This window comes from Nuphar pumila, chromosome 7 (genome assembly GCF_984573655.1).
Source record: "Nuphar pumila chromosome 7, dmNupPumi1.hap1.1, whole genome shotgun sequence".
NCBI lineage: Eukaryota > Viridiplantae > Streptophyta > Magnoliopsida > Nymphaeales > Nymphaeaceae > Nuphar > Nuphar pumila.
In genome coordinates this window covers 37,992,648-38,014,041 of record NC_143255.1, presented here as the reverse complement: position 1 = coordinate 38,014,041, position 21,394 = coordinate 37,992,648, and the positions used below count along the sequence as shown (strand labels likewise).

Below are 21,394 nucleotides of genomic sequence, written 5' to 3'. Positions count from 1 at the left end.
CTATGGTTTAGAGTTCAAATTGTATTATTTTTAATTGTGAAAAATGCATTTTTTTTTGTAAATGAGCCAGCTCGAGCTTGGCTTGGCTTGTCACAAGAATGAGCCGAGCTTGAATTCCCTTTGTTCGGTTCATTGGGCTTGTTTAGCAGTGCTAGAATAATTATAGGATCAAATACAACTTCCTGATTCTTGTGCAGCTTAATAATTAAATAAACCCTCCCTAAATATATAAGAACAAAAGGTGTTTTTGCTAATGATAACATGGACAAAAAATAATTCATATGCACAAACTTTTGGCTGTTTAAAATAGACAAAAAATGTATAAACACATGCAATAGATACATCCACTGCCTTGCATATGTATGTATTGCTTCATTTCCTTGAAATAGACAAAAAATACTTAGATACATGCACTGCCTTGTACATGTATCTACTGCTTCATTTCCTTGGTTATCTATCTATCTATCTATCTATCTATATATATATATCTATATATCTATATATATATATATAGCGAGAGAGAGAGGTGATTAGTTCCTCAATACTTGCATATGTTTTTTGTAGAGGTGGCCAATGGGCCTGAATCTGGCTTTTGGCCCAGTTTATATATATATAAATATATATATATATATATATATATAGTGTGTGTGTGTGTGTGTGTGTGTGTGTGTGAATCTTTATGTATATAATTATATTTAATAGTATAAACAATATATTTATTTATTTATTTCTGGCCTGACCTGGAGTCTTTGCCAATGGGCCAGCCCGAACCGGGCTTCTGGCTTGGCCCGGTCCATTAGTGGGCCAGCCCGGCCCATTGTCCACCCCTAGTTTTTTGCTTAATCCTAACCTGTAGATGCGTTCATTATTTCTTATTCACTAAAAACCATGTTTTTGTATGAAATTGATTCAGACTAGTGCAATTTGAGTCATTGATTCTTGTCTTTAAATAAACATCTGAACACAAAAAATGCCTAATCTAATACATGCTTTTAACTAAGATAAGAGAATATGTTTATTTTGTCCTTTGAAGCCGTTTAGGATGGTTTAGGAGCTACTTGTTACTCCCAGTCTCATATATATATATATATATATATATATATATATATATATATATATATATATATATATATATATATAGAGAGAGAGAGAGAGAGAGAGAGAGAGAGAGAGAGAGAGAGAGAGAGAGAGAGAGAGAGAGATCCACACCTGGGTTTTTCTGTCTTTCCGTTTTTTTGTTTGCAGTTCTGACCCCATAAATGTGTTGGGCATGGTCGATTTACGAGAAATCCACACCTGGATCTTGTGTTTTCAATGAAAAAATGATATTTGGAGCCTCGCAAATTTACAAAAATTTTGGACCATTGATTTTTCGAACCTTATGAAAACCCACCCATGTGTCGGAATTGAACACTTCAAGACCTGATCCCTGTAATTTGAGCCATTGATTCTTGTCTTTAAATAAACATCTGAACACAAAAAATGCCTAATCTAATACATGCTTTTAACTAAGATAAGAGAATATGTTTATTCTGTCCTTTGAAGCCGTTTAGGATGGTTTAGGAGCTACTTGTTACTCCCAGTCTCATATATATATATATATATATATATATATATATATATATATATATATATATATATATATATATATATATAGAGAGAGAGAGAGAGAGAGAGAGAGAGAGAGAGAGAGAGAGAGAGAGAGAGAGAGAGAGAGAGAGAGAAATCCACACCTGGTTTTTTCTGTCTTTCCGTTTTTTTGTTTGCAGTTCTGACCCCATAAATGTGTTGGGCATGGTCGATTTACGAGAAATCCACACCTGGATCTTGTGTTTTCGATGAAAAAATGATATTTGGAGCCTCGCAAATTTACAAAAATTTTGGACCGTTGATTTTTCGAACCTTATGAAAACCCACCCATGTGTCGGAATTGAACACTTCAAGACCTGATCCCTGTAAAATCAAGTACATAGATCACATATGTACGGTCAGAATTTAAAAATAAAATGAAAACTCATTTATCACGTATCTTTTAGCACCTACCCATTACTCTCTCTCTCTCTCTCTCTCTATATATATATATATATATATATATATATATATATATATATATATATATAAAACCCCCTAGTTGGAACACATTGCGTGAGGTTGTTTGACCAAATCTGACCCCATGGATGTATTCAACATGGTCAAAATAGCGGGAATCGACCTTTGGATTTTGACGTAAAATTATAATTGTTTGAGGTTTGAAAATTTGGTATATTGTAGGCCATTGAATTTTCAAGCCTCAAAAAAATCTGGCGTACACGTTGGAATGACATGATGTGAGGGATGGTTTCTACTAAACCAAGCATGTAGATCACATCTGTAGGGTCAGATATCTGAAAAAATAAAAAAGCTACAATATTTGACTAGAGGGTTCCTATCACACACACACACACACAGAGAGACCATTGATCTCACAGACCCTTTAAAAAACATACTTGCATGGGTTTTTGCATAATCCAAACCTGTAGATGTGTTTATCATTGTTTATTTATTGAAAACCATGCTTTGGAATTGAATTAATTTAACAAGAATTTTTTTATTTTTAATTATCAAGTTTTTGGTGAAATATATATTATTTTTTTGTGGATCTAAAAACACATCTAAATATGAAAAATGTTTAGACTGATACATGTTTTCTACTAAATAGTAGGAATCAACCCTTGGATCACAGTTTTTTGATGCTAAAGTATGATTTTTTGAGTGTTTAAATATCAGTACATGTAGGCTGTTGATTGTTCACCCTTTGGAAAATGCGACATACACGTCGAGAAAACATGATCCAAAGGCCTGCTTTCTACTAAACCAAACATGTAGATCATATCTAGAGAGTCAGATGTACTAAAACAAAACAATTACAGTTTTCCACTTGGGGGTTCATTATCGATGAGGGTAGCAAAATATAGTGGTAACTTCTTTAGCCTTCATCAGCCAAGAAACAAAGATGTTTCCTCCAGGAATTCTCATGTATTTTACATAAATCCCTTTACATAATTCAGGTTACACAGATCAAACTTGTTTATACAAAACTAGAGTTTGGAATGGCAAATTTGTCCATTTAACTTCCATCAGCTGCCTATTGATTTTTGTTACTGATTTTCCTTCTTGTTTACCTGTATCAACAAAAAAATGTGTTTGCAGAGTAGCTCAGGAACGAAAGCAAAGGAAGATCTTGCAGCGGCAACTCATGCTGTTAAGGTTATCAATCAAAATTGTTAGCTGTATCTTTTTTACCATCAATAGCCTATCAGACTTAATTTTGTTGTGTAACTAGAACTAGTTTATTGATTCTCCACTCACCTTAGCTCAAAACCTAATTTCGTCATTAACAATTTACCCACATTTTTTTTGTGAACAGGAACTTATGTACAAGATTGGAGAAATCAAAGGCAAGGCTGAGCAAAGTGAAAAGATGGTACAAGAAATTTGTCGTGACATCAAAAAGCTTGACTTTGCAAAAAAGCATATTACAACAACTATTACTGCTCTGCATCGTCTCACTATGTTAGGTTTGTCCCACTTCTAAGTCTACTATTTTCAATCAGTTTTTTGATGCACAGGACAATCTTGTTAACAGAAAGCAAGCAGCTTAGAATTCATTACTTGAAATTCATTTTTCCATTTTCTTTTCTTCTTAGGGGAATAAACTTTTTTTCACATGAAAACAAAAAAAAAATCTGTTAAGAAGAAAAACAAATGGAAAGATGAATTTCAAGTAACCAATTTTCCCCTGGCCTTCTTGTAGTATGCCATCTTCTTAGCGAATAATAGGTCTCGGCATTGTCAGATTATCACAATTTAACAATGCACTGTTGTCATTGGATTTGGAGAATAGCTAATGAGGAGGCACCTTGGATCTCTTTATTAAGAAGCAAATACAATCTTATGGGCCCACCTACAAACTGGTCAAGTAACGCATCATGGAGTATCATGGAGTCGGGCATCTTCGGTTTGGAAACAAAATTTTAAGGGCTTGCCGCATTTTTTTCAATTTGCTATTCCTAACGAGGTGCCTCTGAAAATATCATGGTCTCTTTCCAAGGATAGGAAGTTCACAGGAGCTTCGTGCTATCCTTTAGTTTGCAATCATGGCATGGATTGGTTGCCTTGGGATGCTGTGTGGATCAAGGGTCCATCCCCAAGAGCGTGTTCTTAGCTTGGACGCTGTTGCCTGTCAGCGTTAACACCCTAGATAGATTGCAAAAGGTTGGCTTTCACCTTGCTAATCGATGCGTATTATGTGAACAGACGGGTGAATCGGTTATGCATATTTTCTGGGAATGCCCGTTCTTTCAGTTGTTATTTAGTGTTCATGGCATGATATCTCCATCCAAACTAACAAATTGGATGGCTTCCGACGTCAGCAAAGTGAAGAAAGTTTGGAGATTTTGGATGCTCTCTACTTGGTGACCAATTTGGGAGGAACGGAACAATAGGATTTTCTGATCTAAGGCTCTACTCCAGCGTCTGTCCTGTCAGCTGTGCAAGGAGACGTTCTATTCGCTGCTAGGGTCGCCTGGCCCAAATTGGATCCTAAATGGATTAGTAATAAGAGGATTGGGCCTTTTAGCTTCCCACCTTCCACCACTGTCCCTGGTGGAGCATCTCTCTGTCAATAAAATGGATAATGCTGAATTCTAGTACTAGAAAAGGCAGGAATTAAAAAGGGAAATTTTGGGAATTTGAGTACTGTTGAAATTTTCTCCTGGTCAAGTATCAAAAAGACAATGGTTATTCAAATGCATGACATAAGAAATGGGTCATTGTAAATTTCCAAGAAATATGTGGAATTCTTTCAAGAAATTGGCTTGCGCCATCATTGCTCTTTGAGTGTGCCAATATCTGCTACATGAGCAAATTTGGTTCTTTCTTAAGAATTGTATTTCTTGAAGTCATTTAATATTATGGAAACCCTCTTGTAATCTGCTTATCTAAAAATGAAAACCTCTTGTAATCTATAAAAGGTTAGGAGCTTCTTAAGATGCAACAGAATGAAAAAATTTAACAGGTACTCATGTAGGGAGATTCTTACAAGTCATGTTCAGATGTTCACATATTTTAGAGATTTTTGGAAATGAAATTCTCGTTCACCCAAATCTGTTTCATAAGAAAAAAATTGCACACTTAATTCAAAGAAAGTTAGGAAGAGGAACCTAAGATAGAATCTAGGTATAATTAGAATCTATGTCACAGACTCTTCTAACATGGCACCACACCCACGTCGCACCCACTCAGGCGGGTGTGACACTTGGACACAACTTCCTTTGTGTTAGGTGAAATCAACCACACTGAGGTCCATTTCTATCCAAAAGTAGATTCAGTTAACCCTAATCAAGTCCATTTTTATCTATATTATATATAAGTACATAAATGCACACAAATACACGTAGTGTTAACTTAAAATTGTTAAAAATTATATATTTATATCCTCCCCGCACCCCTGCACCCCCACACCCAAGTTTTTTTTAAAGTGCCGCATCGCCGCATCCGCACCCGTACCCGCACCTATGTGACATAGATTAGAATCTATATATAGGTATCAACTGCCAAATCCCACTAATATTTGTTTCTTGCATATGATTATGTAATTCGACAATCTTGTGGAAATGAAGCTTTATTACTTAGTCTTCTGAATTAAGTTCTTATATGTTTCTGTCACACATTGTTTACATGCCATCTTGACATGTTCAAAATTGAGCAGTTTTTTTTTTTTTCAAATTTAATCATTCTTGAGCCCCATTGTTTCTGCTATTTTAGACTCTCCCCATACCTTCTCTGGATAATTAAAATGTCAACAACTGGTTATTTGATGCAACAAGATGTTTGGTTGTTAGAGGGAGTTTCTTGAGTTAAAAAATGTTTAAATTTCTTTTGATTTAATTCTCAAGAACCTCTTTAAGTCTGTCTGATGGTCTTTTGCTTGTACTTTTGGCACCATGCACAGTCTCAGCTGTTGAACAACTTCAAGTACTGGCTTCCAAGAGGCAGTATAAGGAGGCGGCTGCGCAATTGGAGGTATCATATTTTTCCTTCTAAAAGCTGACACCATGCAATTAATTTTTTTCCATGTACGATAAGTTTGTTCTTTGAATGAGCTTAAAAAAGTAATACTAACATAAACTCTGTTATTGACATGCTATTTTTTTTCTCATTTTAAGGTTATTGTTTACTGGATACAATCTCTAAGTTCAAATTTGAGCTTTTCTGTTCAAAAGTAGAGCCAAGATTGTGCTACAAGCAGTTGTGCAAAGTCTGATGGATTTTGTCTTGGGCTCAGCCCTAGCTACATGTGAGCATTGATGTTTGTAGGGCAGGTTGGATTGTGTCTGGTTTTTGACAGGTGGTCCATTACGCTAGGTTGGGCTCCATTTTTATTTTCATATAGTGGTGGATGGGTTTGGGCAGTCCAGACATTGGTGGAAACCTGTATCACATGGATATGGATGCGGGAGTGGGTGTTAAGATATACATATACACGTATGTATATATATACATATACTTATATGTACTCAACTGTAAACCGAAATATCCATCAAGCGTATTTCAGTCCTTTTACTGTAATAGGTGTCAGCCCATTAGGGGCTGACAACCTGATTTTTTCCTTTTATTTTTTGTATTTTCACTTTTTAACTTTTTTTGAGTTTTATTGGGAGCAGCTCCAAAGTAGCTGTTGGAGCTGCTCCCAACGGTTATAAGCCCAACCATCACTTTGGGCTGCTCCTTTTTTAGCCCTTGTATTATAAATAGGCTATATGGCCCCTTGTATTTCTTAACTCATTTTCGTGAGTGTTTATATGCAATAACAAATCGTTAGACCCTTGTGTGGGTGATGTGTCAAGTATTCTACTTGATTGAAGGTGTATTCTTGCATGTGTATTCGATTCAATCCACTTCATTACATGGTATCAGAGCTTTGGTGTTACAAATGGTGTGCTTGTTAGAAGAAAGATCGTGATCAAGAGGAGGATCGTGGACTTGACAAAATTCAACAAAATTCCGATTGTTACATTGGGAAGGGAACCATCTCCAAAAAGTCTTGTATTGCATTCTCTTTCTCTCTTCCTCTTCTTTTCTCTTATTGTAAATGGAGAATGAGAGGGAAGCTATCTCACATGGGTGCGGGTGCGGGGATGCGGCACTTCCAAAAAACCCGGGTGCGGGGGTGCGGAAAAAAAATATAAATATAAATAAATATAAATAAATAAATAAATAAATAAATAAAAAAAAAAAAAAATATATATATATATATATATATATATAAAGTCCAAAAGTTGGACATAAATGACCCTGGGTGCGTTGACTGCACCAAGGGTTATGTTGACCGCATCGGGTGCGGGTGCGGCACCTAGTTGGAGAATCCCATTAACATATAGGGTCAAAAAAATTTTCTTGGCAATTTTTTTTAAGTCCAAAAAATTGGACCAAAATGACCCTGGGTGCGTTCACCTCACTCTGGGTCGGGTTGCGCGGGTGTGGCAGCCTGCTAGCCGAATCCCTGTGACATAGGAGGGAAGTGATAGTCTCCATTCCCGTATGCCTAAATGACACCAACTATCTGATATGGGCATCCATTAGGGGTGGCAATCGGGTCGGGTTGGCGGGTCAGCATACCTCAACCCGAACCCGACCCGTTTATTAAACGGGTCGGCTGTGGCAAACACGAACCCGACCCGTTTAATAAACGGGTAACCCGACACGACCCGCCAACCCATTTAATAAATGGGTTGGGTCGGGTAAGCGGGTTTTCAGGTTGGCGGGTCAGGTTGGCGGGTTGACGGATCGGGTTGGCAGGTAGTCAGGTTGGCGGGTCGGGTTGGCGGGTTGGCAGACGGGTTGGCGGGTCGGGTTGGCGGGTTGACCCACCCGCCTAACCCGTTTATTAAACGGGTCAGCCGGGTTGGCGGGTTGGCATACCCCCAACCCGAACCCGACCTGTTTAATAAACGGGTTACGCGGGTCGACCCGTTTATTAAACGGGTTGGCTTAAGCCCAACCCGAACCCGCCTAAGAGGCAGGTTGGCGGGTCGGGTTGGCGGGTCGTGTCAGAAATTGCCACCCCTAGCATCCATAGTAAAACATAAAATATGGGAAAAAGGGCTTTGGAGGTTGGTTGACATCGAAAAGGACCCTAAACTCATCTTTATAAAAACTCAGAATGGAAAAGAAGTTGCGCTTCAAGGAGAGGAAATGGCTAAAGCTGTTTCTGAATATGAGAAAATATGGAAGGAATGGAGGATGGGTCATTCCAAAATTATTGGATGGCTCATCAATAGTGTGGACATTCACAAGCGTTCTATTTTGGCAAAGTTTGACTTCGCTAGTAAAGCTTGAAAATATCTTAAAGAAATGTATAGTCTTAAGGATATTGCGCATATATGTAACGTCCAAAACAAAGTAAGGGCCATGACTCAAGGGGAGATGAGCATAAGGGAGTACTGCAATTCACTCTCTCTCTCTCTCTCTCTTAGGATGAATTGACCCTTCTTGAGCCAAAGTAGCATTGCCCACAAGATGTTGAGATTCGCGAAAATCAAATTAAAGCAGAGCATTTCTATCAATTCATAAATGGGCTTAGGCTCGAATTTGAAGGAACTAAATCCACTCTCTTTCATAGAGGAGGGGTCCCTTCCATAGTTGAAACACTTTAAGAATTAACTATGAAAGAAAATAAATTGAAAAGACCGTCCACTTTTAAGGACGAAGAATCCATGCTTGCTATGTCAAAGCCCGAAAATTATACCAAGAGTTATAAAACCACTTCATTTTTTAAGAAATGAGAATGGTAGAAACCCCAACAACTATGAAAAGAGGGGGGATCATGATTCAAAAAAAGGTGAAAAAATTATTTGCTACCATTGTTATGAACCGGGACACATCAAACTTTTTGTCCCAAAAGAAAGGAGGATTATAAAGAAGACAAAAGAGTGATTTCGGTTGAAAGGAGTGAAGTGGATGACTCCAAATCAGTGTGACAAATATCACGAGATTTATGAAAATCTCGCAATAATATCGCGAGAAATTGCCTAAAAGTTTAAAACGACAATTTCTCACGAGATTTACACAATATCGCGAGATTTATGAAAACACATAAATATCGTGATTTAAAAGTGATATTTACATTTTAAACGGCTATTTATCGTGAAAAAAGCATGTATTTTTATTTTTAAATATTTTTTATTAATACTTTCTTATAAAAAATAATTTTTATATTTTTTAATTAATTTTTTATTGTCAAGATTTTGCCAAAAAATACGAGATTTATGGATTTTTTTCAATTTCTCGTGAGTTTTTTAAAAACAAGAAATTGTCGATAAAAATGTTTGTCACTATGCTCCAAATGCATCGGTTCTCTCTTTAGCTCAACTAATGGAGGCATTGCAACCTATGCTTAAGGCTCAAGCTTCCTCTTATTCAGGAGCGACCATATCTACAAGTGACAACCATGGTAAGACTTCTTGGATCCTTGACTCCGGTGCTTTATTTCATATGACTCCTAATGATTCCATATTGACTGAATGCAAGTTTAATTCAAATGATTCTTATGTTTCAACTACCGATGGCACTTTTTTGAAAATCAAAAGTTTTGGTATTTATCAAAAAACACCTTTCACATATCAAATATTAGAGTAGTGCCAAAATTAAATTTAAATCTCTTATCGGTTTCTTTAATTGCGGACTATGGTTGCAAAATAGCTTTTTCATCTAATGATTGCCTAATACAGGATCTCTAGTACGAGAAGCCGATTGGGCAAAGCCATAGAAGAGGAGACCTTTATGTCATTGATAATCTTGAATTACCAAAACAACTTTTTTTGTAATTTTGTGAAAAGAACAATATAAAAATTTGGCACAAAAGACTAGGACATCCTAGTGTGACCAAATTACAATTGTTTTCATTTATTTAAAATTATAAAGGAAAAAATTTTGTATGTGAAGATTGCATTCTTGGCAAAATGAAGGCTTTACCTTTTGGAACAAGACACCTTATAACTAAGAATCCATCTGAATTAGTGCATTCAGATCTATGGGGACCCGCACCAGTCGTATCCAAAAGAGGCGTTTCCTATTATGTTGTGTTTGTAGATGATTATAGTAGACACACTCCTGGATATTCTTTTTAAAACACAAATCGAAAGTATTTGATTGTTTTAAAAATTTTCACAGTTATATAAAGAATCAATTTAAAACCAATATTCAAATCTTTAGAACTGATTATGGGAGAGAATTTGTGATGCAGAGCAGGATTGAGTCCAGTTTACACCAAATGACCCTGGTCTGCACATGGGGAGTGGTGGATCCGCTTCAGATAGTGGTACCAAGGCGCCAGAGTGGGGCACCCCTGATGAGCTCGGGTCGGAGCTTTTCGGATCCAGTTTCACTGCATAGGTGACCCAGATCACGTTTCGGGTCCATTATTGGACTCGAGACCTGGGTCCGCCTGTAGCTTATAAAACCCACTCCTAGGGTTTTGTGTAGGAGGAGGATATTGAAATCGCAACTTTTTTTGGTTTTTTTGCCTTTTTGTCGTTCAACTGCAACATCTTTGTTTTCTGTTTCAGTAGTTTGCCCTTTTTTTTAGTTCCCTTTCCTTTGTTTATTCCTGTTAATTGAGGCTTTATTCCATTGTTCAGTTGAAAACCTCTATTGAAATAATAATCCATTGCCATCATTTACGGTGGCCTTCTTCTGAGTACTGTGCATCACACGACCAAGAGGGTCGGGCCCCTATTTACCGAACCCCAGCACGCGAACATTTGTTCCCTCTCTGCATCAAGTAACAGGCCTGTACGTGGGTAGCTTGTTTCCTGTTGCTGCATTAAAGAGTAACGACGTGGCACCAACATTCGTGAGAGTACCGCTCCACCCCCCACTGCATCAAATGGTATCAGAGCACCAAGTATCCTCTGTCGCTGACAACATGCCTCCAGACGCGAGCCGAGACCTGGGTCCGCCTGTAGCTTATAAAACCCACTCCTAGGGTTTTGTGCAGGAGGAGGATATTGAAATCACAACTTTCTTTGGTTTTTTTGCCTTTTTGTCGTTCAACTGCAGCATCTTTGTTTTCTGTTTCAGTAGTTTGACTTTTTTTTAGTTCCCTTTCCTTTGTTTATTCCTGTTAATTGAGGCTTTATTCCATTGTTCAGTTGAAAACCTCTATTGAAATAATAATCCATTGCCATCATTTACGGTGGCCTTCTTCTGTGTACTGTGCATCACACGACCAAGAGGGTCGGGCCCCTATTTACCGAACCCCAGCACGCGAACATTTGTTCCCTCTCTGCATCAAGTAACAGGCCTGTACGTGGGTAGCTTGTTTCCTGTTGCTGCATTAAAGAGTAACGACGTGGCACCAACATTCGTGAGAGTACCGCTCCACCCCCCACTGCATCAAATGGTATCAGAGCACCAAGTATCCTCTGTCGCCGACAACATGCCTCCAGACGCGAGGAACGATTCGGTAACCGGAAAGGAGCGGGAGGACACCGACAACGAGGGTCCAATGTCGCATATGATGGAGATGATGACTCGAATGGAAGAAAATCTGCTGCGTGTCAGCCAGGACGTGGCCAGCATGTCGAAACGACTCGATGGGGTTGAAACTCGGATCACGGTCATTGAGTCGCGGGTGGAGCCGCACACGGTGACTACACGTCAAAAGTGTTCGGGAGTGGTCGACGATGCTGCCGTCCTCATCGAAGCCGCGACAGTCGATCCAGACCAACAGATCTGTCAGCTTGACGGTGTCACCATCGCACCCCCTAGTACCCCCTCTCCACCCTGATCCGTTAACTGTGGGCACACGTCAGATCTGTTCGGGACCCCTGGCTGGAACTCCACAACACCCGAGTATGCCCCAACCCAGGCCACGCCTCCCTGTGGGCCTGTCGCAGGCCGGGCCTGGTCTGCAGGACCCCAGCGACACGTTGGGCCCTGTTGCAGGCCCGGGTGCATCGACCAGACCTGGGAAGGAACTGGTCCTTCCCCCTGACCCTGCGTGTGGTGGCCATTTGGCAACGAATCTGCGAGCGGGAGCAGGGGGACCCGTGTGTGTGTGTGTGTGGGGGGGGGGGGTGCACCCGAGAGGGTCCAGACCGGACCCGGTTACCACAAGACCCATGCCCGAGTTTGGGGGACTATCCTTTGGGTCCCCGGGAGCGGGTCCGAGCTTTGAAAACCCCTACCCAGCCTACCCAGCTGGGGTCGGTTCGTGGTTCGCTCCGAATCCGATCCGACCCGTTTCTTTTGAACCCCAAATTGGATCCCATACCGACCCAAGCCCATATCGGACTCAAGCTTAGTTTTATCAGGTGGTTCCGGTTCTAACAGAACATGTTTTTTTCGATGACAAAAAACAAACATCATAAAAGTCCGGGACCACCTCGCGTAGTTCGAGTCATCTAGCTTGACAGAGGACCCATACGAAAAAGGGTTCGCAAATGCTTTATACTCTCCAAGTAGCTCCCTTTCTTGATCACCATCTTTAGACAACCAATGTGTCATATTGGCTGAATCACAAACAGTTACCAGACCTGATTCATCAGATCTGCATCACTACAGTAGCAGAAAAAAACACACGTCAGATCTGACTTCGAGACTCGTCAGATCCTATATAGTCCTGGCTCCACCAAAGCCAACACAATCAGATTCTGACGTCAAATCTGATTCCAGATCAGCGTCTGACACACACAAAACAGATCCCTTACGACCTTCAATGGATCAGATCTCTACTTGATCTGATTCTTCACTGCCTTCAACAAACCCGATCTCCACTTGATCTAATGTCACGACTTCTCTGCATCAGATCTCCACTCGATTTGAACTTCTCCTCCATCCACACGTCACGATCATCTGTTTTGAGGCCCGCAACATCCAATCGATTTACACTGATCAGATTCCCACCAGATCTGATCATCGACAACGATCAGATTTTTATCATGTAAAATCTGATTTCAGATCTGAAATGGACTGCCATTATATTGCCAACAATCACACCTTACATGAACGGACCAAACATATCGAAATGGACTGCCACTATGTTCGTGATGAGTATCTACGTGAAACAATTACACTGCCATATGTCACATCAGAATATCAGTTAGTAGATTTTTTTACTAAATCTCTTTTTGCCCCACGCTTCATCTTTCTCCTTGGCAAAGTTTCGGTCATCTCCTCGTAAAGTTTGAGGGTTTTTTTTAAATCATATGTATTAATACATATATATATATAATTATCAATATATATAATACTATAATACCCAATAGGGGTATTATAGTCTTTTTATAGTTTTATTAAACAACTAGTTTTTTCTTTTATTTATTTTCTGTTTTTTTATTTCATGCGAAATAGGGGCCTCACAATAGAGTCGTTGCCCCCCCCCCCCAACGGTCACAAATGTGACCGTTCGGGGCTCCCAACGACTCTTTGGGAGCCCCCTTTTGGCCTCCTTTTTGAACCCTCTTTGTGTGTATAAATAGGGGTAAAACCCCTTGTATTTTTTGATGTAGTGAAGCCTTTGTGCTCTCTTTCAATAAAAGAGATTTTATATTTTTTAGTTTGTGACTCTCTTAAGGGTTGTGTATGTATTGTCCCATAGTGGACTTGGCTATTATTTCCTTTGTGTATTTGTCCATTGTGAATGCTTTTGGCATTCTTTATCTTTCCGCATACTTCATTACATTTGCAATTTTTTCCTATGATAATTCAAATGCAAAAAGTAGTTCATTTATACTTGAAAAAATTCACTTCTAATAATAGCTTATATCCTCTTTACAGGCTGCAAATCAGCTATGCAGTCACTTTGAGGCTTACAGGGATGTGCCAAAAATAACTGAACTTAGAGAAAAGTTCAGGAGCATCAAACAGCTACTGAAGTCGCATATCTTCTCTGATTTCTCTAGGTATGTCTTGTCTGATATATTGTTCTTGGAATCTTAGTGAGGGTTTTATTACAAGGGCCCTTTGCTGTTTCTTCAGCAAAAGCACAGTATCATTGGTAAGGCCATCCATATTGGCGTGTATGTTCGAGTTGGTTTCATTCTTACTACTCATCTTGACATAGAATGTGAATGATTATGCATTGATTACAGCTCTTTATATAAAACATAAAAACATAATAAAGAATGAATAGTATGTAGTACATGTATGTGTGAAAGCAACAAGAAGCATCCGACACTATTCTTAAAGATAATATGGTTGTGTCTGAGCTTCCAGACAAACTGCTCAGGTGCATGGCTTGATACTGAGGTTGGTTATGACAATAATACCAGAAGTGCTATCTTACATAACTGCAGCTTTAACACTTCTGAGAAAAAAAATCTATGTTGTTAATAAGCTGAAGTAACTTTTACATATGCATCAAAGTAATTCTTTTATTCCTTATTGAGAACACACAAAAAGTTAGCATTTTATTGGATATTGTCAACATGTATGTATGGCTTATAGTGGACTTTAACAAGTTCATCAATTCTCATATGGTTCTTGACTTTCCTCTTTGAAGTTTTTTCTAGCAGGTATTTTTGCATGGGGTTGCATATATATATATATATAACAAATTGTTTGCCCACTGGTTGTTTGGCTCTTGCATGTGCAGTTCATGTTTTTTCATGGGATGATTGTGTTATTTCTCAAGTGGTTTGTTGTTCATGTAGATTTTGGGCTGTGGATTGGTGAGTCTTATCTCTTGGTATCAAGGTGGTTTTGAAAATGCTACGGCCATATAAATGATGCCTCTGTTTTTGTATGTTTCATTTTCTTTTGGGATGTTAGAGATTTAGCAAGTTGGTTGTTCTTTCTAGAAGCATGCTTCATGGTGAATATTAGGAACATCTGTGCATAGACTGCTTCCTTTTCAGTCTCAATTTGTTTAGTACTCGGTGGCAGGGGTGCCACGTGGGCATCACTGTTATGGGCTTCCATATTTTTCTGACTAAAATTCTGATTCTACTGCCTATTCTAGTTTTGATTGGTTCTATAATATTTTGTTTTCTAGTTTGTTTGTTGCTTCTCATAGAATATAAGAGAATAATTACTCTTTTTCTCCTAGTTCATGACTATATTTTAAATATGCTGGACGTTGATCATCACCGTGCTGTTGGTCCGCATATTTGTTTATGTTAGAACTTGGTTGCATTTATATAACCATTCTTCCAAAAGAACAATAAAGAAGTATGGTTTCTTCATCATGCCCATGGTTCATCAAGTTGATTTGATTTTCTTTTATTACATTAACTTTACAGTTTAGGAACGGTGAGGCTTAAAGAGGACAGTAATTTAATGCAGCAGTTAGCAGATGCTTGTCTGGTGGTTGATGCTTTGGAGCCGTCAGTTAGAGAAGAACTAGTTAAAACAGTTTGCAATAAGGAACTTGCAGCATATCAGCAGATTTTTGAAGGCACAGGTCTGCTTTTTTTCATGTTTTTTCATGTGGATACTTAAAGAGCATCTATTTGAGAATGTGGCTGTTTTCTTTCTGCCCTTCACTGTAGAGCTAGCAAAGCTGGATAAAGTTGAACGAAGATATGCATGGATTAAGCGTCAGCTGCGTGCTAATGAGGATATCTGGAGGATTTTCCCACAAGCATGGCAAGTCCAGTATTTGCTCTGCATACAGTTTTGTAAGGTGACAAGGTACTACTCTGCAGCATAACTTCTTCAACAAGTTGCTTTGTTTGAGCCTGAGGCATTCAAGCTGGTATATAATGTGAAATACATGAAATATGGTGTTATTGAAACAAAATGTTCTGATGTCATGTATCATGAAATTAGTTTTAGTTGTTTTTTGGTGAGCTAACGTGTTTAATATGATTGTAGAAGTTTCACAAATTTGATTATGTAGCATATCTACTCTATCCTTACAGTCTCGAACTGCTTTTATTTTTAATTCCTTTTCTATGTGCATATGAAGAGGAAATAAATTGTTCGGTGACTAACTTTTTTCTTGTGTTACATTCTTAAAGTGCCAAGAAATTTTTGTAGGTTACTTCTCTCTCTCTCTGCGAAGGCCTAATGATGCTCCAGTTAGAAGGATGGAGAAATGGGAAAATATATTAGTTAAAAGAGGTCGGGGTAGGCTTAGGAAGACATGGATGGAGGTGATAGGAAAGGATATGAATGCTTTGAACCTCACCGAGGACATGGCATTGGATAGAAATGATTGGAGGAGGATTCATGTGGAAGACCCAGAATGATTTTCTTTTTTGGTTCATATCGCCGACCCCAATTGTTTTGGGATGAAGGCGTAGTTGTTGTTGTTGTTGTTGTTGTACTTCTCTCTCTCTCTCTCCACACGCACACTGAATTGGATCAGAGATCTGGGTGTTTCTAGTCCTCCATTAATTGCATGTCAAGCTCCAATATAGTCTAATCTAGGTTTGACCTGACCAAGTTTTAGCCATTATAGTAACTTGCTATCTACATTTTAGATGTAGACACAGACACATGCACATGGTCAAGCAATCAGAATGAAGGCACTCTATGGATATTGCTGAATTTGTTTCCTTTATGTAAATATATGTGAACAGATATAAATTTCAGAAACAAATTAGGTAATGAACATTACTGATGTCCATCCATTGCAGACTTGTGTGTGTGTGTGCATACAACACATACATACATAAAATGCACAAACACCACACAAAAACATCCGACCTGTCCAAAGCATGGACTACTCACCATAGTGACAAATCTTATCCTCGGATTTTCTCACCATGGGAAAATCTATGGATATTGCTGAATTTGTTTCCTTTATGTAAATATATGTGAACAGATAAATTTCAAAAACAAATTAGGTAATGAACCTTACTGATGTCCATCCGTTGCAGACGTGTGCGTGTGTGTGCATACAACACATACATACATAAAATGCACACAGAGGCACAAACACCACACCAAAACATCTGACCTGTCCAAAGCATGGACTACTCACCATAGTGACAAATCTTATCCTCGGATTTTCTCACCATGGGAAAATCTTGCGATAAAGTGATTCTTTTTTGTTTCCTTCGAAATCTACTAGGAAAATCTTGGCTTATTTGTAGTTAAGAAACAATAAACAGAAATCTGTAAATATTAAAAATAATAGATTGGAATAGGTGAGATTTTGAAAATCTTGGGATATTTTTTGGGGGGTAAATGGTTGGTGAAAATATTGCAAAAAATATCATGATGGAAAAACTATATTACTCAGTAGTCATTTATAATGGAAAAACTGGCCTGGTTGCACCGATGTTGGGAAAATCAAATTCATGTATGTCTGTTCAATGCGTTGACTAGTGTGAGTGTTGATTATGGAGGGAGCACATCCCTACGTTGACCAGATCTAGTTACTTAGCACAGTTTATTTGGGATTTTGTAATCTTATTATGATGCTTTACCGGGAATTGAATTTATTCTGGTGTAGGTGCCTACTGCATTGTTTCTTGACCGTGAGTCAAGTTGAAGGACTAGAGAACATCAGTGATTTGCTTTATCCTTAATAACCTAGTCTATGACATATTGCATTGAAAAGAACCTGGAAAGCAGTTTTCAAAATTCAATTCCATACGAACTATCCCTTAACAAATTCTGTCAATTTTTTGATAAAGTGTCAAGCATGGGACCCCAACAATGATTATGATGTTTGACATTCTTGGTGTCACGGCTTGTGTCCTCTATTTGCTTATATTTGACAGCTTTAATATTGTACTTATATTATTTCCAGTATTTGTCTTTTCATAAAGTTAGGATGCTGCTGTAGTTGGATGTCAGCAGTGAGCTTCTTCAATATGTGACAATTTGCAATAGCTAGTAGTCAGGAAATTTTATATGGCTTTCAACCAGACTGTGTTTGTGTTCACATTGTTATCTGGTGTATGTATGCCAAGTTGCCAACTGTTTTAAAAGCATCTGCGGCAAGGCACCAGAAATTCATGTCTCCTCTCTAAGAGGCTTAAGCCTGACCTTTGATGAGGTGTAAGCCTTGCCTGAAGACATATCCTAACAAGAGGCACACCTTGGTACCTTTTGGACCAGGGGAGAGGATTATTGTTGTGATTGATTGAGGGAGGGAGCGAGGGAGAGATTGGATTATGTGTATTAAGAGAAGAGGGGTTAAATGGCAAGAAAGATAAAGGTAGTGGTATAAACCCATGTGTGCCAAGTGTTAAATTATGTATATATATATATATATATATATATATATATGTGTGTGTGTGTGTGTGTGGGTGTGTGTGTTTGTACACATGTATGTATATTGTATACATATATGTTTTCTATGTACTGTGCATTTAGGTTTTTTCATATATATATTGTTTTTGGTATGTAGTATCTTTAGGAGGACAGTTTGGTCTTTTTGACCAAACTAGCTGTTGGGAGCTCCCAACAGCCATTGGGAGCTCCCCAACGGCTTGTGGGGGTCTCTTTCTCTTCCTTATATATATATGGGACTGAAGTCCCTTTTCATTTATGCATCTTTATGCATTTTAAGGTTGATAAAATTAATACTTTTTTACTGTGTGAGTGCCGTTAGGGCCTTTGTGATTGTGCCTATTGCCCTTGTGAGGCTCATGTGTGTTTTTGCCTTAGTGGCATTGTGACTGTTGCTCTCTTGAATACCATTTGATTACAGCCAAGGTCATCTTACAATATGAACTAGGTAGACTTGAAAATTGAGCATCTTTAAATGAAATAGGTTAACAGTTAATACTTTTTAAAAAGCAAAAAGGGTTGAGTCTTATGCTTTATTCACTGTTCCTTTTATCTACCTCAAGACTTTTTAAACCTTAATGTATGTGGATATGATGTAAATGGCATTTTCTTTATTTATTTTATCACAATGTTGATGTCCTTGTCTTATTTGTGCTTATTTATCTTTAGGATACAACTTGTGGAAATTTTTGGCAACCTTAAGGAGAAGCCAGATGTTGGTGTATTGTTACCGGTAATTTCCATTTTTCTCACTTTATTCGATTGTACCTGGACACTTATTTACTAATTTGTTGAATCTGGTTGTGAATTTTGATATTTGCTTGATGAATAAGATGGCCATATTTTTCCTTATTATTTGCTTGATCAACATATTATTGATTTTTGAGTGTTCAAAAAGGACTAGCAAATGGTGGAAAAGAGATTCCTGTTAAAAAGTAGAAGAATAATAAACATATGCAATTTATAGGACGGAGGTATACATTTGTATGTAATCTGTTAACACCTCAAGTTCATTGTAGTATCTGGTGGATTTAGTTGATTGAATTTAGAATGCATAGAAATGACTGCAAAGAAGTCTGCAATATCAAGAATCGTGAATCCATCTTATAGTACGATAGGCCCATGTAGTTGTTTCTCGCTGTATAGATGGTCCACCTGGTGTGCTTTTAGACTTTTGAATGCCTCTTTAGTTTAATTTTATAAGTTGTAATGTATTTTTTTGATTGGCATTAGTTGTGATATATTGCATGGCATGAAATTGTTGAGGGGCACCGGCATGGTCCACCGGCCGGTATTAAGTCTACATTTTTAAAATTCTGACTTGAATCTTCTTGTGAGGGTCCAAATGTAAATAAATGGTATTGTGACCTATTGTAATTTCTAAAGCGTTGATTTCCATTAAAATTGTGGATTTTTTCATGTATTTTGCTATATGCATATGTGTGGGTATGTGGAAAATATTGGGTGCACTAGAGTACCATACTCTAGCTAAAACTCATGGGTGTGAGATTTATTTCATTAGTTTGAACCTTTGTGGTTCTTGTGAGTGATCTTTCTCGATACATTGGTTGGAGCTATTTGAAGTTTCGATTGGTGGTGATCCAAGAACTCATCTTTTTACAACCCCCTCCTTTGTAATTTAATGCTTCTTAAGCATTTTTCATGATAAATAAAAGTTTTTTATTTTTATCTTGTGTTCTTCCATTTATACCCTTTTGTGGGGTGTGCTTGTAGTTTCTCCAATAGATACCATTGTGAGATTTTGTGTTGTTGCGGAAGATCACCATTTCATTACATATATTTGATGCATCATATCATGAAGATGGAGATAACCGATAAAGGCATTTGTAGATGATTGCCATTGAAGACATTCAAAGACTTATATTTGCAAAATTTTCTGATGCGACATAAAGATGAAGACTTCTAATGAAGACACTTGAATGCTTTGATCCTTCCTGTTGATCATTTTTGTATTTTCAAACTTTCGGTATATCACACCATAAGTTTGAGAAGTGTTAAGTTGTACATGTATATATATGTATTTTCATACATATATATATATATATATTTTGGTTCATATTGTACATATATACATATATATATATATATATTCATATACATATATATATATTTTATTTATAAATGATGTAATAGGTAAATACCCATTAAGGGTATTTTGGTCATTTTAGTTATTGTAATAGGCTGTGCCCACTAGGTGCAAACTAATACTTTATTTTATTTTTTTATTTTTGTTTTTTCTGTTTTTATAGAGTCTATTTGGTCAAATACCAAATATAGTTAGGTTTTTTTTTATTAGTCAACATAGAGTTGACTAGTCAATAAAGCTGTTGGAACGGTCTAACATGAAACAGTCCAACAACTCTATTAAGGTCTCCTCTCTTGTATGTGTATAAATAGGAGCTTTTATCTCCTGTCATTTTTCAATGTTTTTCTTAAGCATTTATGCTCAATAAAGATAAATACTTTTATGTTTTGTGTTTTTTATTTAATTTTTTAATGTTTTATATGCACTTAGTGCTTTTGTTGTTGCCCTTTGTTGGTTATTGTATTGTCTCATAGTGGACTTGTGCTTGTGCACATTAAGATTGTGATCTTATAAGCTCTTAGTGGCATTGGTTTGTGCTTGTGCACTTTTGTGATTGTGATCTTGTAAGCCCTTAGTGGCATTGTTTTTGCATTTTTCTCTATTTCATTACATAATCCACTCCTTTTCATTTTTTCGGATTTTCTAGGAATGAAATTAAAAAGAAAAATCTAGATTCAGAATCATCTGCTTGTTGATCACCCTTATAATATGGTACATGCTCCAAGAATTTTATATGTTTAAAAAAGTCCAAACTCTCTTCCCCATAGGATCAAGACATATGTATCCTTTCTGTTCCTCGAGATATCCAATAAAGCAACATAAGAGTTCTAGGAGCCAATTTGCCAATTTTTATTTTGCTTAACAAATCATGATCAGGTTCTTTATCAAATAATTTTCTATATGGTAAAATCTTTTCAAGAACCCATGATGTCATACTATTTATCATATAATGTTGTTGCTTCGACAGCTACGATCCAGAACTCCTTTGGGATTCTACTATTGTGCATATGGGAAATACTTCTGATGCAGTATTCCTTTTTCCAGTAAGAACTCTCG

At 37.6% G+C, this 21,394-nt stretch overlaps 1 protein-coding gene across 1 annotated transcript in view; it reads left to right on the top strand.

Annotated features, from left to right (window-relative positions):
• HIT1 (Membrane trafficking VPS53 family protein) overlaps nucleotides 1–21,394 on the top strand; it is a 56,888-nt gene that overhangs the window by 14,014 nt on the left and 21,480 nt on the right. Inside the window, exons 4-10 of the mRNA XM_090014232.1 lie at nucleotides 3,190–3,246; nucleotides 3,407–3,557; nucleotides 5,993–6,063; nucleotides 13,822–13,946; nucleotides 15,285–15,445; nucleotides 15,534–15,675; nucleotides 18,901–18,964. Of these exons, the coding sequence (XP_089870358.1) occupies nucleotides 3,190–3,246; nucleotides 3,407–3,557; nucleotides 5,993–6,063; nucleotides 13,822–13,946; nucleotides 15,285–15,445; nucleotides 15,534–15,675; nucleotides 18,901–18,964 (771 nt within the window). The remainder of the gene's footprint in view (nucleotides 1–3,189; nucleotides 3,247–3,406; nucleotides 3,558–5,992; nucleotides 6,064–13,821; nucleotides 13,947–15,284; nucleotides 15,446–15,533; nucleotides 15,676–18,900; nucleotides 18,965–21,394) is intronic.